The sequence below is a fragment of the Siphateles boraxobius genome, unplaced genomic scaffold (genome assembly GCF_051911475.1).
Source record: "Siphateles boraxobius isolate OS27281-9 unplaced genomic scaffold, OSU_SipBor_1 25, whole genome shotgun sequence".
Lineage (NCBI taxonomy): Eukaryota > Metazoa > Chordata > Actinopteri > Cypriniformes > Leuciscidae > Siphateles > Siphateles boraxobius.
Genome location: NW_027508866.1, coordinates 6,366,650 through 6,380,043, shown reverse-complemented (window position 1 = coordinate 6,380,043; position 13,394 = coordinate 6,366,650). Strand labels below are relative to the sequence as shown.

The 13,394-nt window shown below is 36.4% G+C and overlaps 1 protein-coding gene across 2 annotated transcripts; it reads left to right on the top strand.

The window, feature by feature from the left end:
- The first annotated feature begins 1,839 nt into the window (after positions 1-1,839).
- Positions 1,840-6,461, top strand: smyd4 (SET and MYND domain containing 4). 2 transcript variants are annotated; one of them, XM_077242189.1, is made up of 10 exons: positions 1,848-2,125; positions 2,335-2,479; positions 3,194-3,283; positions 3,404-4,340; positions 4,431-4,691; positions 4,786-4,958; positions 5,071-5,206; positions 5,290-5,406; positions 6,022-6,145; positions 6,229-6,461. In XM_077242189.1, exons 1-10 carry the CDS (start codon positions 1,992-1,994, stop codon positions 6,356-6,358), a joined length of 2,247 nt encoding a protein of 748 aa, XP_077098304.1. In that variant the 5' UTR covers positions 1,848-1,991; the 3' UTR covers positions 6,359-6,461. The 2 variants fall into 2 exon arrangements, 1 of the variants encoding a protein (XP_077098304.1); XR_013207072.1 differs by lacking the exon at positions 6,229-6,461 and having other exon boundaries at positions 1,840-2,125; positions 5,085-5,206.
- Positions 6,462-13,394: the final 6,933 nt, after the last annotated feature.

Sequence of the window (13,394 nt, the reverse complement as noted above, 5' to 3'; positions counted from 1 at the left end):
ACAAATTACTCTTAGTCTTATGAACCGGTTCTTTTAAGCAAACCAAAAAATACAGAGCAAACAGTGTGGTCTGATTGATGAACAAATGACTCTTGTGAACTGGTTCTTTTAAAGCGAATCAAAAACAAGCAGCGCAAACAGTCCCTTTCACAAACAAACGCCTCTTATTTAGCCTATACTGGTTCTTTTAAGCGAAGCAAAAACAGCCGTTTAATATCCTAACTATTAAAATGAAACTCCCAGACTCATCTGTTAAATAGATAGTGATTTAATTGCATAGTTTGGGTCATGTTGTTCATTTTTTAAATTGATATTTTTGTTATGCAAGTAGCCATAAGGTTCACCTTATAGGCTCATTTAATTACGAAATTGATGGCAAGTTTCATTCCATAGAATTCAAGAGGCAGTATAAATTGCATCATATTAAACTTAAGAATGGTAAAATAAAGACAACTCTTCAGAAAGAAGGTAAGATATCAGAAAGCAAGTTACGCTCTTGGAAAACCTTCCACACACAGGCAACAAAGACGGTCATGAAAATACAAGATTCTAGAAGTGCCCTAGATCACAGGGTGCATTAATAGCAGCTTTTGAGACACAAATAAAAAACAAAACAGTAGAACATAAAGCTCTTAGAGCTATATGTGTGATAAGCACCATCGAGGACCTCACAATCTGCTTTACAACACAACATTAATATTCATATGCAGACATGGAGACACTTTATAAAGTGAAACCAAGTTATAAACAAAATTAAATCCTTTTTATTCAAAATGTTGATTAATATGAGCCTGTCTTGAGCAATTGAGCTCAGTTAGAGCTGTATAACATGTTGTTGAGATGAATATTAAAAAAGTGGCCTAATCTACATGCAACCACCCTGTAAAGTATTGAGCTATATAGGAAAATAAATGCTATGTCATTAAATATTTATGATCTAAATGGTATTTTCTTCATTTTCGTACAAGAAATAAGTACAATGAAGCTGTAGTGAGTGTTTTGTCGAGTAGTGTGTAAACATTTCCATGTAAATTATGGAAATTGTAACTTTCTCACAAATATTGTATAGCAGTTCTCCTGTTGCAGATGCTGATTAATTCTTTCAAAAAGTAAAATGCTCTTTTCTCGGATGACAATTTCTCACAGAAAACTAAATAACAAATCCTATAAATCCTTATGAAGGAGATTCAAATTCTTTCGACATTGATTAAACACTGTATTTATAATAGTGTCCAGGACAAAATCTAATTTTCAACGGAGTATCAGCATTAGCCTAATCTGAAAGCATTGGGGCTGTAAGTGTAGGCGTTTAGTGACAGAACTGACTCTTCAAACAGTCATTTTATTCCCCCTGGTGATAAAATAGCTAATTAAGTCCCCAGAGACCTTGACCAACAGAAAGAGATATTAAAAGAACAAAATGCGTGTCGACAACTGATACCTGTGCTCCTGCCTTGTGTCCCTGAGAGGAGTGTTTTTAAATATGGAGTTTGTAACGTGGAACAATGTCGCCGCCTACTGGGGAAATGAATGTGCCTCCCTTCCCAGTGATTCTTACTGCATCTCTGCTTTCTATACATTATTTGATTAATCTGAGTTGATGAAAAAAGCACAAAAAATATATATAATAATAATTTTCAACAAACTTCCAAGGAGGCAGCAGGCAACATAAAAGTATTTAAAGTAATAGTTTATTATGAATATATTAAAATAATCTACAATCTAAATTAAAATGCTAAAAAGTACATGCAAACTCATTTATGTTACCCCTTTTAATAACTATTGTTTTTATTTATAGCTACAATTAAATTACAGTTTTTGTTAATTTTTTTTTTTTTTTTTTTTTAAACAAGCATGCCAGGACCTATATTTTGAAGATTGATAAAAGTTTTAACAGGAAGTCACCTTATTGTGGTCAAATCCAAAGTGTTTAAACAATTTCGTAGCTATAATTTTTCGGTTAATAGGTATCTTTTTGAGAGTATTTTTGAATGGATCTGCCCTGTCCAGAGTGGGTTCGGCATGTCGAGCAGAAATGGACTGAAATTAGACCAGAAGGAACTGAGGGCTTCTGCCTTCTGACAGATATAGATGCGATATTCAGCCACGGGCTGTCAATATTAGGGTCAGTATATTGCACTCTGGAGCTGTTTATAAAATCGCTTAAATTATTTTATATAATATGAGACTAATCTGCTTTTGTACGTTGCTGCACTAGTTTGTATTTGAGATATAGTGTGCACAATTTATAAATATTTAAATATCAGCTGTAACCTATGTTTCTAAATAAAAATAAATATTCTAAATACCTTTTGTCATTTGTCCATATTTCAGCCCAGATGATCTCAACACTTTCTCCAGAATCTCTGAGAAGTACTCCGTGAAAAAGTCTCCCGAGAGGGCATCTGAGTTTAGACAGCAAGGTAACCAAAGTTTTAAAATGAAGGATTACACAGTCGCAGCACTCTATTACTCCAAGGTAAGGAAACTACGCGATCTAAATAACTTACCTGCTTCGTATAATAACGATAGTACACTTCAAAAAATTTGATGTGTGTGATTTTTCTTTGTTAATTAACTTTTTTTGTGTATGATTAAAGCATTATATTCCTGATTTGTTATATGCATATTCCGCGTTGAATTCCTCAAAAAGTATCGATTTTGTTGCACTATCACGCCATTGCTTGATTTTAACTGTGGCTCAACCTATAGCGTGAGTTATGGGGCGGGGTTATGTGCGTGTCTGACCAATGACAGACAGAGGTAGCAGGAAACCTCGAGGGTTCTGGAAACCTGTTTGATAACAGATTATTTTTTTATTTTTTTTGCGATTACATTGGTGATGTTTGGGTTTGGCAAAACAACTTGTCTTTTCGCTACCAAGTAGCCTACAATCAAGGTCAATATACCACTAACACTATCATTATAAAATTAATTAATTGGAAAAATGGTAAATTATTGCTAAGCAACATTATACATTATATATTTGTTTTAACATTTAGTAAACTGCTATCTATCAGACTTCTTTATTCTTCTTGGGCATATTGGGGTTCCCAGGCATTCTGTTGAATTAATAGGAAATTAAATCTACATTACCAGTCTGTATATCCTTGCAGCGCAAATGTGGAAAATGGATTTCAAATGGCAGGTTGTACTATTATCAAGATACATTCCCATTCTCTCTGATTTTTAGGGTGTTTGCAATGCAGACAAGAAAACAGAAGAGCTATCCTTGTGCTATGCTAACCGTTCTGCAGCCCTCTTTTACCGTGGCCTCTATAGAGTAAGAGTCTGTCTTATGCTCTTTTTTTTTGAAGCATTCAAATAAGAACTAGCCAAATTCTTTAGTGCAACACTGACACATCTATATGAGTTTAAGTGATTATCTTTTTTTTTTCCTCAGGAATGTCTTCAGGATATTCAACGTTCTTTGGAGGCTGGTTACCCAAGCCACCTGCAAGACAAACTGAGAACTAGACAAGCTGCATGCCTGAATCAACTTGAAAAATCCAACATGCCAACCACAAATCATCATACACCACCATGTATTCCACATGGTGTGTCTGTTTATTTTAGTCCAGAGAAAGGTCGCCACATATTAGCCACGGAAAATAAACCAGCTGGCGAGGTGGTGCTGGAGGACGAGGCTTTCTGTTATGTACTCATACCAAGTATCAAACTCAATACAGAGACCAAAAAAGAAGGAAAGACTTTTGATACTGAAGACCGACACTGTCACCACTGCCTGAGACAATCATTGAGCTTTGTGCCTTGTCCAAACTGCAGTTACGCTCGGTACTGTGGAGAGAGCTGTCAAAAAGATGCTTGGGAGCGCTGGCACCAATGGGAGTGCCCGATTGGAGCAGATCTGTTGGCCATTGGGGTTTTGGGACATCTTGCACTAAGAGTGGCCCTGAAAGCCGGACAAAATGAAGTTCAAAGGGTGAAGAAAAACGCTTCAGACTTTTCACAAGAAGACCATGTGACATGTAGCTCTTATAAAAGTGATTCGCCAATCAAGTTGAGTCTCGGAGGCCACTGTCGAGAAGATTCAGACCATACCGACTGTTATCATGGCAACTCGTACATGGGCATCTACAGCCTTTTACCACATGTGGCACAACACTCACCCGGCTCACGCTTCTTATTGGCGATCACCATGGCGGTGCTTTATAGGAGGCTGCAAGGTGGACCCCCGCCGGACATGTGGGCATCTTGCAAGGACGAAGGAGTTAGTGGAATCTGGCAGCCTGAGATGAGCATGCTAGGAGCCACAGCTCTGAGACACATGATGCAGCTCAGGTGTAACGCTCAAGCACTCACCGCTGTTAGGGTCAAAGGTTCGACAAAATTGTCATGTTTGAACTCAAACTGCCAATTAATACATTAGATTCATGAATTTTAATGATTGTTGATCATTTTTCTTACAGAAGAAAGTGGTATGGCTGTTCATTCCAGTAGTGAAATCCGAATTGCCACAGCAATGTTTCCTGTTCTCAGCCTGCTTAACCACTCCTGCAGTCCAAACACAAGCATCTCCTTCACTGCAGGCTTTCAGAATGACCCGCTCAGTCAGTTCAGTTGTTCTGAAGGTCACATTGACCATCCAGAGAGCTCTCACTGTGGTGTGACCGTCACTGTACGCGCTTCAAAACATCTTACTGCAGGACAGGAGATTCTGCACTGTTACGGTAAAACATGCAAATTCAGTTTTAGGTTGGTTGGTTTGAGATATATATATATAATATTATTTTTTATTTTTTTTATGTCATAATTTCTTCACAGGCCCACACTTTAGCAGAATGGAGGTGAAGGAGCGTCAGCGCCACCTGCTGGAGCAGTACTTTTTCCATTGTATCTGTCAAGCCTGTCAGACAGACCTATCAGAAGGAAGCCAGAATTCAAAAGAAAACACAACACCTGGGCTGAAGTGTGTGAAGTGTGAAAAGCCTCTTCAGGTGAACATTTGCAGAAAAGTACATCTGATCAAAATATTTGAAGATATTCCTGGTATAACATATATTTACTAAAGGAACCATTTGCCAAACAAATGATTTGATACTATTTCAGTCCCGTATGGATAGGTACGTGTGCTCTTTGCCATCCTGTGGTCATCAGATCACCAGTGCCGATGTACAAAACAGACTTCAGGGTTTACAGTGTCTTTTGGATGAAGCCTTTCATCTCATGGAGAGAGACCGATTAGGTACTGCCTCAATATGAATCACAAATGGTTTTGTCTATGTTAGATATCCATAAATATACATAATATGTATCCATGTTTTGTAGACAAAGCCCTAAAGATCCTCAAATCAGCTACTTCTCAGGCTAACAGCATCCTAACAGAGACTCACCCTCTCCAAGGAGAGCTAGTAGATGCAACTGCGCGTGTGTATGCCACAAAAGGTGAGAACAACAGCATATGTCATGTTCCTATCACTCTCAGAAAAAAAAGTGCAAAACATTTACCTTCAAGGGTACAACAGCTTATCACTAGGACAGTACCCTTAGTTACTCCCTAAAATTGCAGTATTTTTAAGGGCAGTTTCACACAGACACAAAGAACGCATTTTAGCAGTTAAAAACACAAGATGCTGGGCAGTGGAATAAAAAATAAAAATAAACTATTGGTGAAAAGAACTTTTTTTTAAAGTTGAGCGCACTTTTTTTTTTTAGAATGCTGTGTCACAAGATGCTCATGTGCGTCTAGCATATGTTTACATAGAAAAAAACAACATGGAAAAGCAGTGGAGTTATATGCAAAAACACTTTCTGTATAAACATAAGGGTACATATTACAATTCTTAGCCAAGGTATTAATATGCACCTTGTAGGAGTAGATAAGGTTCTGTACATAGTTGAGGGTAATGCCCAGTGACAAGCTGTTGTACTTTTTTTTTCTTTTTTTCTACGATTGTAAGATATGTAGTTCTACATTGCCTTTTGACTGATGAAATAAATAACATCTAAATTCATACTAGTGAAGAGTGTAGTATGATTTTCGGATTATTTTACTGACAGGTGAATGGATTCTGGCTGCATCCCATCTAAAGCGCAGCATTGTTGCTGTTCAGGCCCAGTTCGGAGAGGACAGCATTGAGCTTGGACGACAGCTTTTTAAATTAGCACAGCTGCATTTTAACGCGTAAGAGCTCAACTTGTCAAACTCTATCCGATGAGACTTTTGTTTTTGATCAAAAACAGTTCTTCTCCTCTTTCCTTTGACAGCGGAGACTGTGGTGCGGCTCTCTCTGTGATGCCCAGGGCCCATAGGCTCCTCTCTCTCCACTGTGGCCCTCAATGTGAAGAACTACAGGAACTTCATGAAATGGAACGCTGTCTACAAGAACTGCTGTGAAATTACCAAAACTGAATGGCATTTTCAAACAACATGTGATGCTTTTGAACCTTTTTTTTTGTAGATATATGTTCAGTAGAATTAAAAGTCATGAATTAACATGCGATGTGATACTTTATTGGAGTTCTTGGTGCCCCTACATTTAAAAGTAGAAAAGTAAAACTACAAATGCTAATATACAATTAAATTGAAATATGGTGTTGGGCTCATTGGGGCAAGTAGAAATCTGTCATTAATCTGTCATCATTTAAATCTGACATTAAATCCCTTACCTTAAATATGAGCAACAGTAATAGTAGTATGCAAACACCATTTCATACCTCTAGATGGTGGACTTTAACAACTGAGGAAATACAGCCATGCTTATGAGACACAACACAGCTCTGTGTGTCAATACCCAGCCAAAATAAACCCCAAAAAAACCTAATGCATCTCTTTTTATGGTATGGTTGTACTCCATATTCCAATTTAGCAAGATAGTTGGCATTATAAAAGGTTTCTTGTAATTCATATTGTACCATTGCATCATGGTATCCCCTCAAGAAACAGAAAAAGTAGAATCCTGTGCTCTTGCATATTTAATGTTCTTTAACATTGGAGTGCAGGAGAACCTATTAAAATATTTAGGAAATCATAATGTTCTCAGCCTATATAGTGGGATCCCTTAAGATATGTTAGAAGAAATGTATCACCAAACACCAACTCACTGATACAAAACGTCCAGCCGTATATTTAATAACAATGGTTCAATAATCCAGTGAAGGCCGCCATTGACGTAGCTATGGGCTCTCAGACAACTAGAGTGAAACCCATGAGACAATATCTGTGCTCACAAGGAATTAAACCTTCTTCTCTATACTTCTCCTTCTAAACAGCTGGGAAAGGGGAATCCAAGCCAGTAGATTTAGCACTTTCACCACTCTTACAACCACCAGCCTGTGTGAGGTTTTTGGATATGCTGTTTAGAAACACGTTATTCTGAGCCTCTGGTCAAGGTTTTTGCATCGGTGATTCTGTTTAACAGTCAGGGATAATGCGATTATATATCTCAGGAGAGCAGGAACTATGTGTGTGTGACCTCATGTTGACATTCAGGGCCGTTCAGACTCACAACAGGCAGATCATCAGCATGGATATGTGACCCTTCATGTAAGAAATAACTTTTTATGCTTAAGGGCATGTTCATGATATTTTTTTTATGGAATGGGATTAACATTTAATGCCTTGGGATTAAATCATAAGCTTCAATTAATAATCATAAGCTTCAATGGCTTATCAGAAATAGTTTATCAATTACAGCAAATAAGAATTAAATACTTTCATGTACAATGATGTGATGCATATATACATATATATATATATATATATATATATATATATATATATATATATATATATACATATTTATATAGAATATCATGTTCGTAGGTAAATGACAGCATACTCTTTTTCGGATTGTAAAAACCATAACAATGTAACACGGTGAGCAAGGAATTCGGACGCACACCATCTACACGCTACAGCAAACATCGACTGGCAAAGCAACAAGAGAAACACAAGGGCTATATGTGAGTCAAAATCTGATAAAGATAATTAAATGCAACAAATCATGTAAAAATGTATCAGCATAATGCGTTATGTATTATATGCACGTTATCTGAGGCCATTTTCTCCCTCTTCTCAGAAAGTGACGACTCATTTAAAACATCCGGTAGTGTGAGTTTGCCAGGAAATGTGTGTACTCACTGGACCTCTGCTTCTAATATTGTGCATGTTATTTTTTGACAGACATCAATGTTGAGATATTCAAATGATGTGGATTTGAAAACACAAGGATTGTATGGTAATAGTTATTTATTTATTAGCCGGCAAGTATTAAGTGAAGTGATTGATGCCCATGAATGTGTTATTTCAATGTTTTTAGTTCTAATATTCCAACCGACAGCAAGCCTACGTTTTTTGATTGACATGATAACATGTGCAAGGGGTGAACTAGGTTTGAATTTTTTTTTTCTGGATGCGGTCAAAATGCTTTTTGTGTAGTTCATTATACTTATTTTACGGAGTGAAGTTCATTTCATGTTACTCAGACTGACATGTTTGGCTTGTCAAAAATGTTACATTTAGCTGTAACAAATTCGTTGACTATTTTTTTTTTTTTACCAGGAAAGGAAACCCATTCAGATCCTGTTGAAAATAATAGTGAAAGTCACTTTTTAAAACTGTTGTTCCATTATTATGCCTTAGCAGATATTGACTGTATGCACAATAAAACAAGGGGCTAACAAGGAATAGGTGTGAGGAATTTATCACTATGGCAACAAACAAGGTAGCAATGGAAACAAAAGGCTTGTTCGACTTGAACCGGCGCTGCACAGACCGATCGGTTGATGACATCAAAGTACCGCGAGAGCGATTAGAGAGCAGACGGCTCCTTATGCTTTTGAATCGCTCTCGCGGTACTTTGATGTCATCAACCGATCGGTCTTTGCAGCGCCAGTTCAAGTCGAACAAGCCTAAAAGCAAATGGGAGCTAAACACAGGAAGTAAACCGCAACATAAGAGTCCTTCAACACAAAACGGGGGAAAAAACAGGAATTGTAACATGGATCTATTACTTTATATCAAAAATACCGTTTTTAACAGACACTGACTTGAATATACTTATATGATGACTTAATTCAAATTAGTTATTCATTTTAAAATTTAAAAGGGCCAAAGTCTTGAATGTGGCATTATCTTTAATTTTTGTTTTATAAATGGTTCTGTTATTTGAAAGTCAGTGTGTCATGTTCAGCTTATTCTTCAAAAATATCAGATAATTTCAGTTCAGGTTGTCAAATGGTAAAACTCGAAAACATCATGATTATAATCAATCAAAAATTAATAATATTAGTGGAAAAAGTTTTGACCTTGCAAAATATGTTGGAAAAATAAAAATGTTAAAAAAATTATTCTGGAATAAGTGTGTGTGTTTTTTTAAGTAGGTCTAGGATGAGCGGCATCCTTTGTTTACACCAGTCTGCATTATTAACTCATGCAATAGCTCAGCATTCTGGAAGGATAATGTTCCCATTCTCTGAAGATCATGTGACATGTCTTGTCTAAATGTATACATACAAGTGGTCATACACTTATGGCTGACAGAGCAGATTTGCACATATTTGATTGCAGTGCAGAGGCTTCTGTAGCAGCAGAAATGCCAACCTGACTTAAAGTCAGGTGGATTTATCTGTCTCCTCGGGCTTTTATATTCATTCTGACATTGTCTACATGGGTTAAGGCACAACTGAGCAGTATACAGTGTGTCCTCTATCACAGTATGTAATGCTTATAGTACAATTCTAAACTTAAATGAATTAAACAACAAAAGAGCCTCTACACCGGCCCCAAATGTATTTGAACGTATTTTGAAATTTGTGAATTTCATTGCATTAGATGGCAAAATATAAAACCAAATGGGAATAAATGATTCTAGAGCTTTTAAACTCAAATGAAACTAACTTTCTAAACCATTTTAACAATGACAATTTAATCATAGTAAAAAATAACTTTTTTTTTTTTTTACTCATTTCTTTTATGTATTTATATTTCTGTGCTGATTGTGGGGGAAAATTTGAGAATTTTCCAGAGTGGATTTAAAAGTGGTAACGTGTTAAACAAACCTGAATCCTAGCTATTGGATTGCTATCTGTCTCGAATGCCTCAGGGAGGGCATTTTCTCTTGGTCTTCAATGACTGGATAGCTATCTAATCAGTAAAAATCTACGAAGTAATCAAGCATATATACCACTCAGTTTAACAACCACAAAGTGTCCAGATTTTTTTTCCCTCAGAATTTTTAAACTATATGAATATACTTTTATGAAATATTTTGGTAAAAAAGTAAACTTTATTTTAAAAATTACCTTCTTTAAAATGTCTCTTGGTTTGCTATTTTACTATCTAATGCACTCAAATCCGAATATTTTAACTGTGACTTAAGTGTTCAAATACTTTTTGGAGCCACTGTATGGCCAAAAATTCATTTTTTGATGTGCTCTTTAAATAAAAATGAGTGCTTCAGTTGATAATGAAAAGCCATCAATAAAGTCTCATATCACAGATCACTGGAGCATCCTGTGCGTTTGGCCTGTTCGCGAGCACATCACAGCCAGCGGAATCATTTGGCCAATTTTCCACAGCTGGTTTCCACCAAGTAATTCCATCAGGTAACCAGACCAGATTATGTAAACTGTCTGCATGCAGGTTTTATGATATACTGACTCATGAAAGAGCCAGTCTCACTGACTGAGAGAAACCTCTTGTTCTGACTGACAGCGGAGCTGTGAGAGAGTTGTCAGATATATGTGTGTGTAAGAGTGCGTGTTTTGCTGATCTCAGGTTCTCAAACTGTCTACAAGCTGCTGGGGCGATGAGTGAGCTGTCTCACCAAGCACAACACTTGACTGTCAATCAAACACAAATATGTATAAGCCAAGGTCATGACAGACAGCAGAGAGAGAGAGAGAGAGAGAGAGAGAGAGAGAGAGAGATAGAGATAGAGATAGAGATAGAGATAGAGAGAGAGATAGAGAGAGAGAGAGAGAGAGAGAGAGAGAGAGAGAGAGAGAGAGAGATAGAGATAGAGATAGAGATAGAGAGAGAGAGAGAGAGAGAGAGAGAGAGAGAGACTGACTGGAAAACAGGATCCGACTATTAAGTTTGCAAATGACTTACCGAGCCCTGATAAATCAGCTTTTGTGTCTCATGTAAGAAAAAAAATCATAGAGGTTTGAAATGGTATGATAGAGAGTAAATGATGACACAACTTTCTATTTTGGGTAAAACTGTTCCTTTAAGCAAGAGCTCAATTTTTGTAACTGAACTAATATATCAAATGACTGACTGCTTGTAATACAATCAATAACCATGACCATAATGCATCAGCTGAGGTTTCTCTATCCTGGCCTGCAATTCTATGGTCATACACTGAGCGGAAGAAAGTTTCATATTTGATGGTAAATTAGCAAATAGAAAGGAATGAGATTACATGAACACAATTTGGATTATAGTGTGTTTGTGCGTGTATGTATATACTGTATGTGTGTGTACATATATATATATATATATATATATATATATATATATATATATATATATATATATATATGAAGAGTAAAAAAACGTTAACATTGTATAATATTGCACACAAAAAAAAAAAAGAATTTGAAATTGAAGCAGCCATTACTCAAGTCTTTAGTGTCACATGATCCTTCAGAAATGCACATTTTATTATAATTATTAAAAATGAATATGCCCACCCTACAAGATAAATGTATAATTATTAAAAGAAAAAGCAGTTATAGGATATCATGACCTGCAGAGGTGCTAAATATTAACACATTGTTCATTACACTTTCTTTGACCTTATTTTTCATCTTATTTTAGCAGGCTCAGTGACACATAATGGCTGATAAAGCAGTTTTAATCTCCTCGCATGTGCATAATAAAGCCATCATTACTCACATCATTAGAGTCATTATTTTAATGTATGAGCCAAACTCACTAATTGAAGGGTCTCTGGGCTATTAAACTTTAATAAGGCTACATTTTTACCAGCAAAGTGGGAGGATGTTGGCATTTGATAAGGTTTCAGTATTGTTTAATAAGGTCCATCCATTCATCCATCTTCCTTAAAAAAACAACAACAATGAGGCGCTGCTCATCTTTGTCCACATTAAATGCAGCGCTCTCCATCTCTATATAACACATTGAGCCAACTATCTCCCTGGGGAAGAGACCAGGTCAGCAGAAAAGAATGAGAGAATTTGAGAGGGGAAACTGAGTCAAGTTTATTTAAAAGGTGATGTAATTTCAGCTGCAGTTTTCTAAAATTGGAAGTTGAGGAAGGACAAAGCAAATCCTCGGAATACCATGTGCGGACAACAGGAAAGATCTCCAGTAACAGAAACACAGGCACCATAAAGTTCTCTGTAGTCTTTCAGTGACAATGGACCCTTTTCTCATTTCTGGGGTTCTCAGAGAAGTCATCATAGTTGAGTAAACTTATGTAATTAAATATAAAAGATTGGATTTTGCATTCCCATTTGCTAAAATAACAAAAGAAAAAAATCCATGATAGTGTTTCTATGACAACAAAAGGAGGGAATAATACTGAGAGATTGATTACATTGATCAGAAGAGAGAATTTGTCAAATTTGTTGTCACTCCCTCAGCTATTGTATCAGAAACACTTATGAAGCAGCGTTTAACAGTTTTCTGTAACTTAAATGCAAGGTAATAAAACACAAAGTAGTGCTAAAACAGTCTTTGAAAAGGTTTATTTCTTTAAGAAATCAGGCTTATTTCATCATTTTAATTGCATAATCACTTTTTAAACAGCCCTTGTGCACAATTAATGTTGGTGTGAACAACTTTGCTTCTCTTAATCTCTTTCCTGTTGAACAGATGTCCTTTCATTCAGTCATAGTCCCTGGAGCTCTCCGAGATGGATGAGGGCATTTCTTCTCAGCAAACAGTTGAGTTCTACACAGCCACACCATACATAATTGAATTTGTGTGTAGACACTTCCCAGGCCACACATCAGTCCCTCTAAGGTCACTCCCAGAGTCAGAAAGCAAACACCACTGTTGTCTTCAGCTTCCAGGAAAAAAATTGACATCGATGCCATGGGGAAAAACATGTAGATATAGATAGTTTTAATAGTATTTTAATATAGTTTTAATAGATATAACCATAGTTTTAATATTATCTCTTTAGCAGGTATATTAGGCTGCTGTTACTTTAAGACCTGACTCACAGATCCATTATACTGTTACACATGTGTTTTCTTTCGCAACTGTTTACGTTCACTTAAAACATAACTGACTGTTTAAATGAATACTTGCCAAGACCAACATTTTAACATTATTTTGTGTGTATTTAAGTGCAATTAGCAGCAAAAAAGAACGATGGTCCCATTTTGAATGGATCTTAAAGGTCCCATAACATGCTACTTTTTGGATGCTTTTATATAGGCCTTAGTGGTCCCCT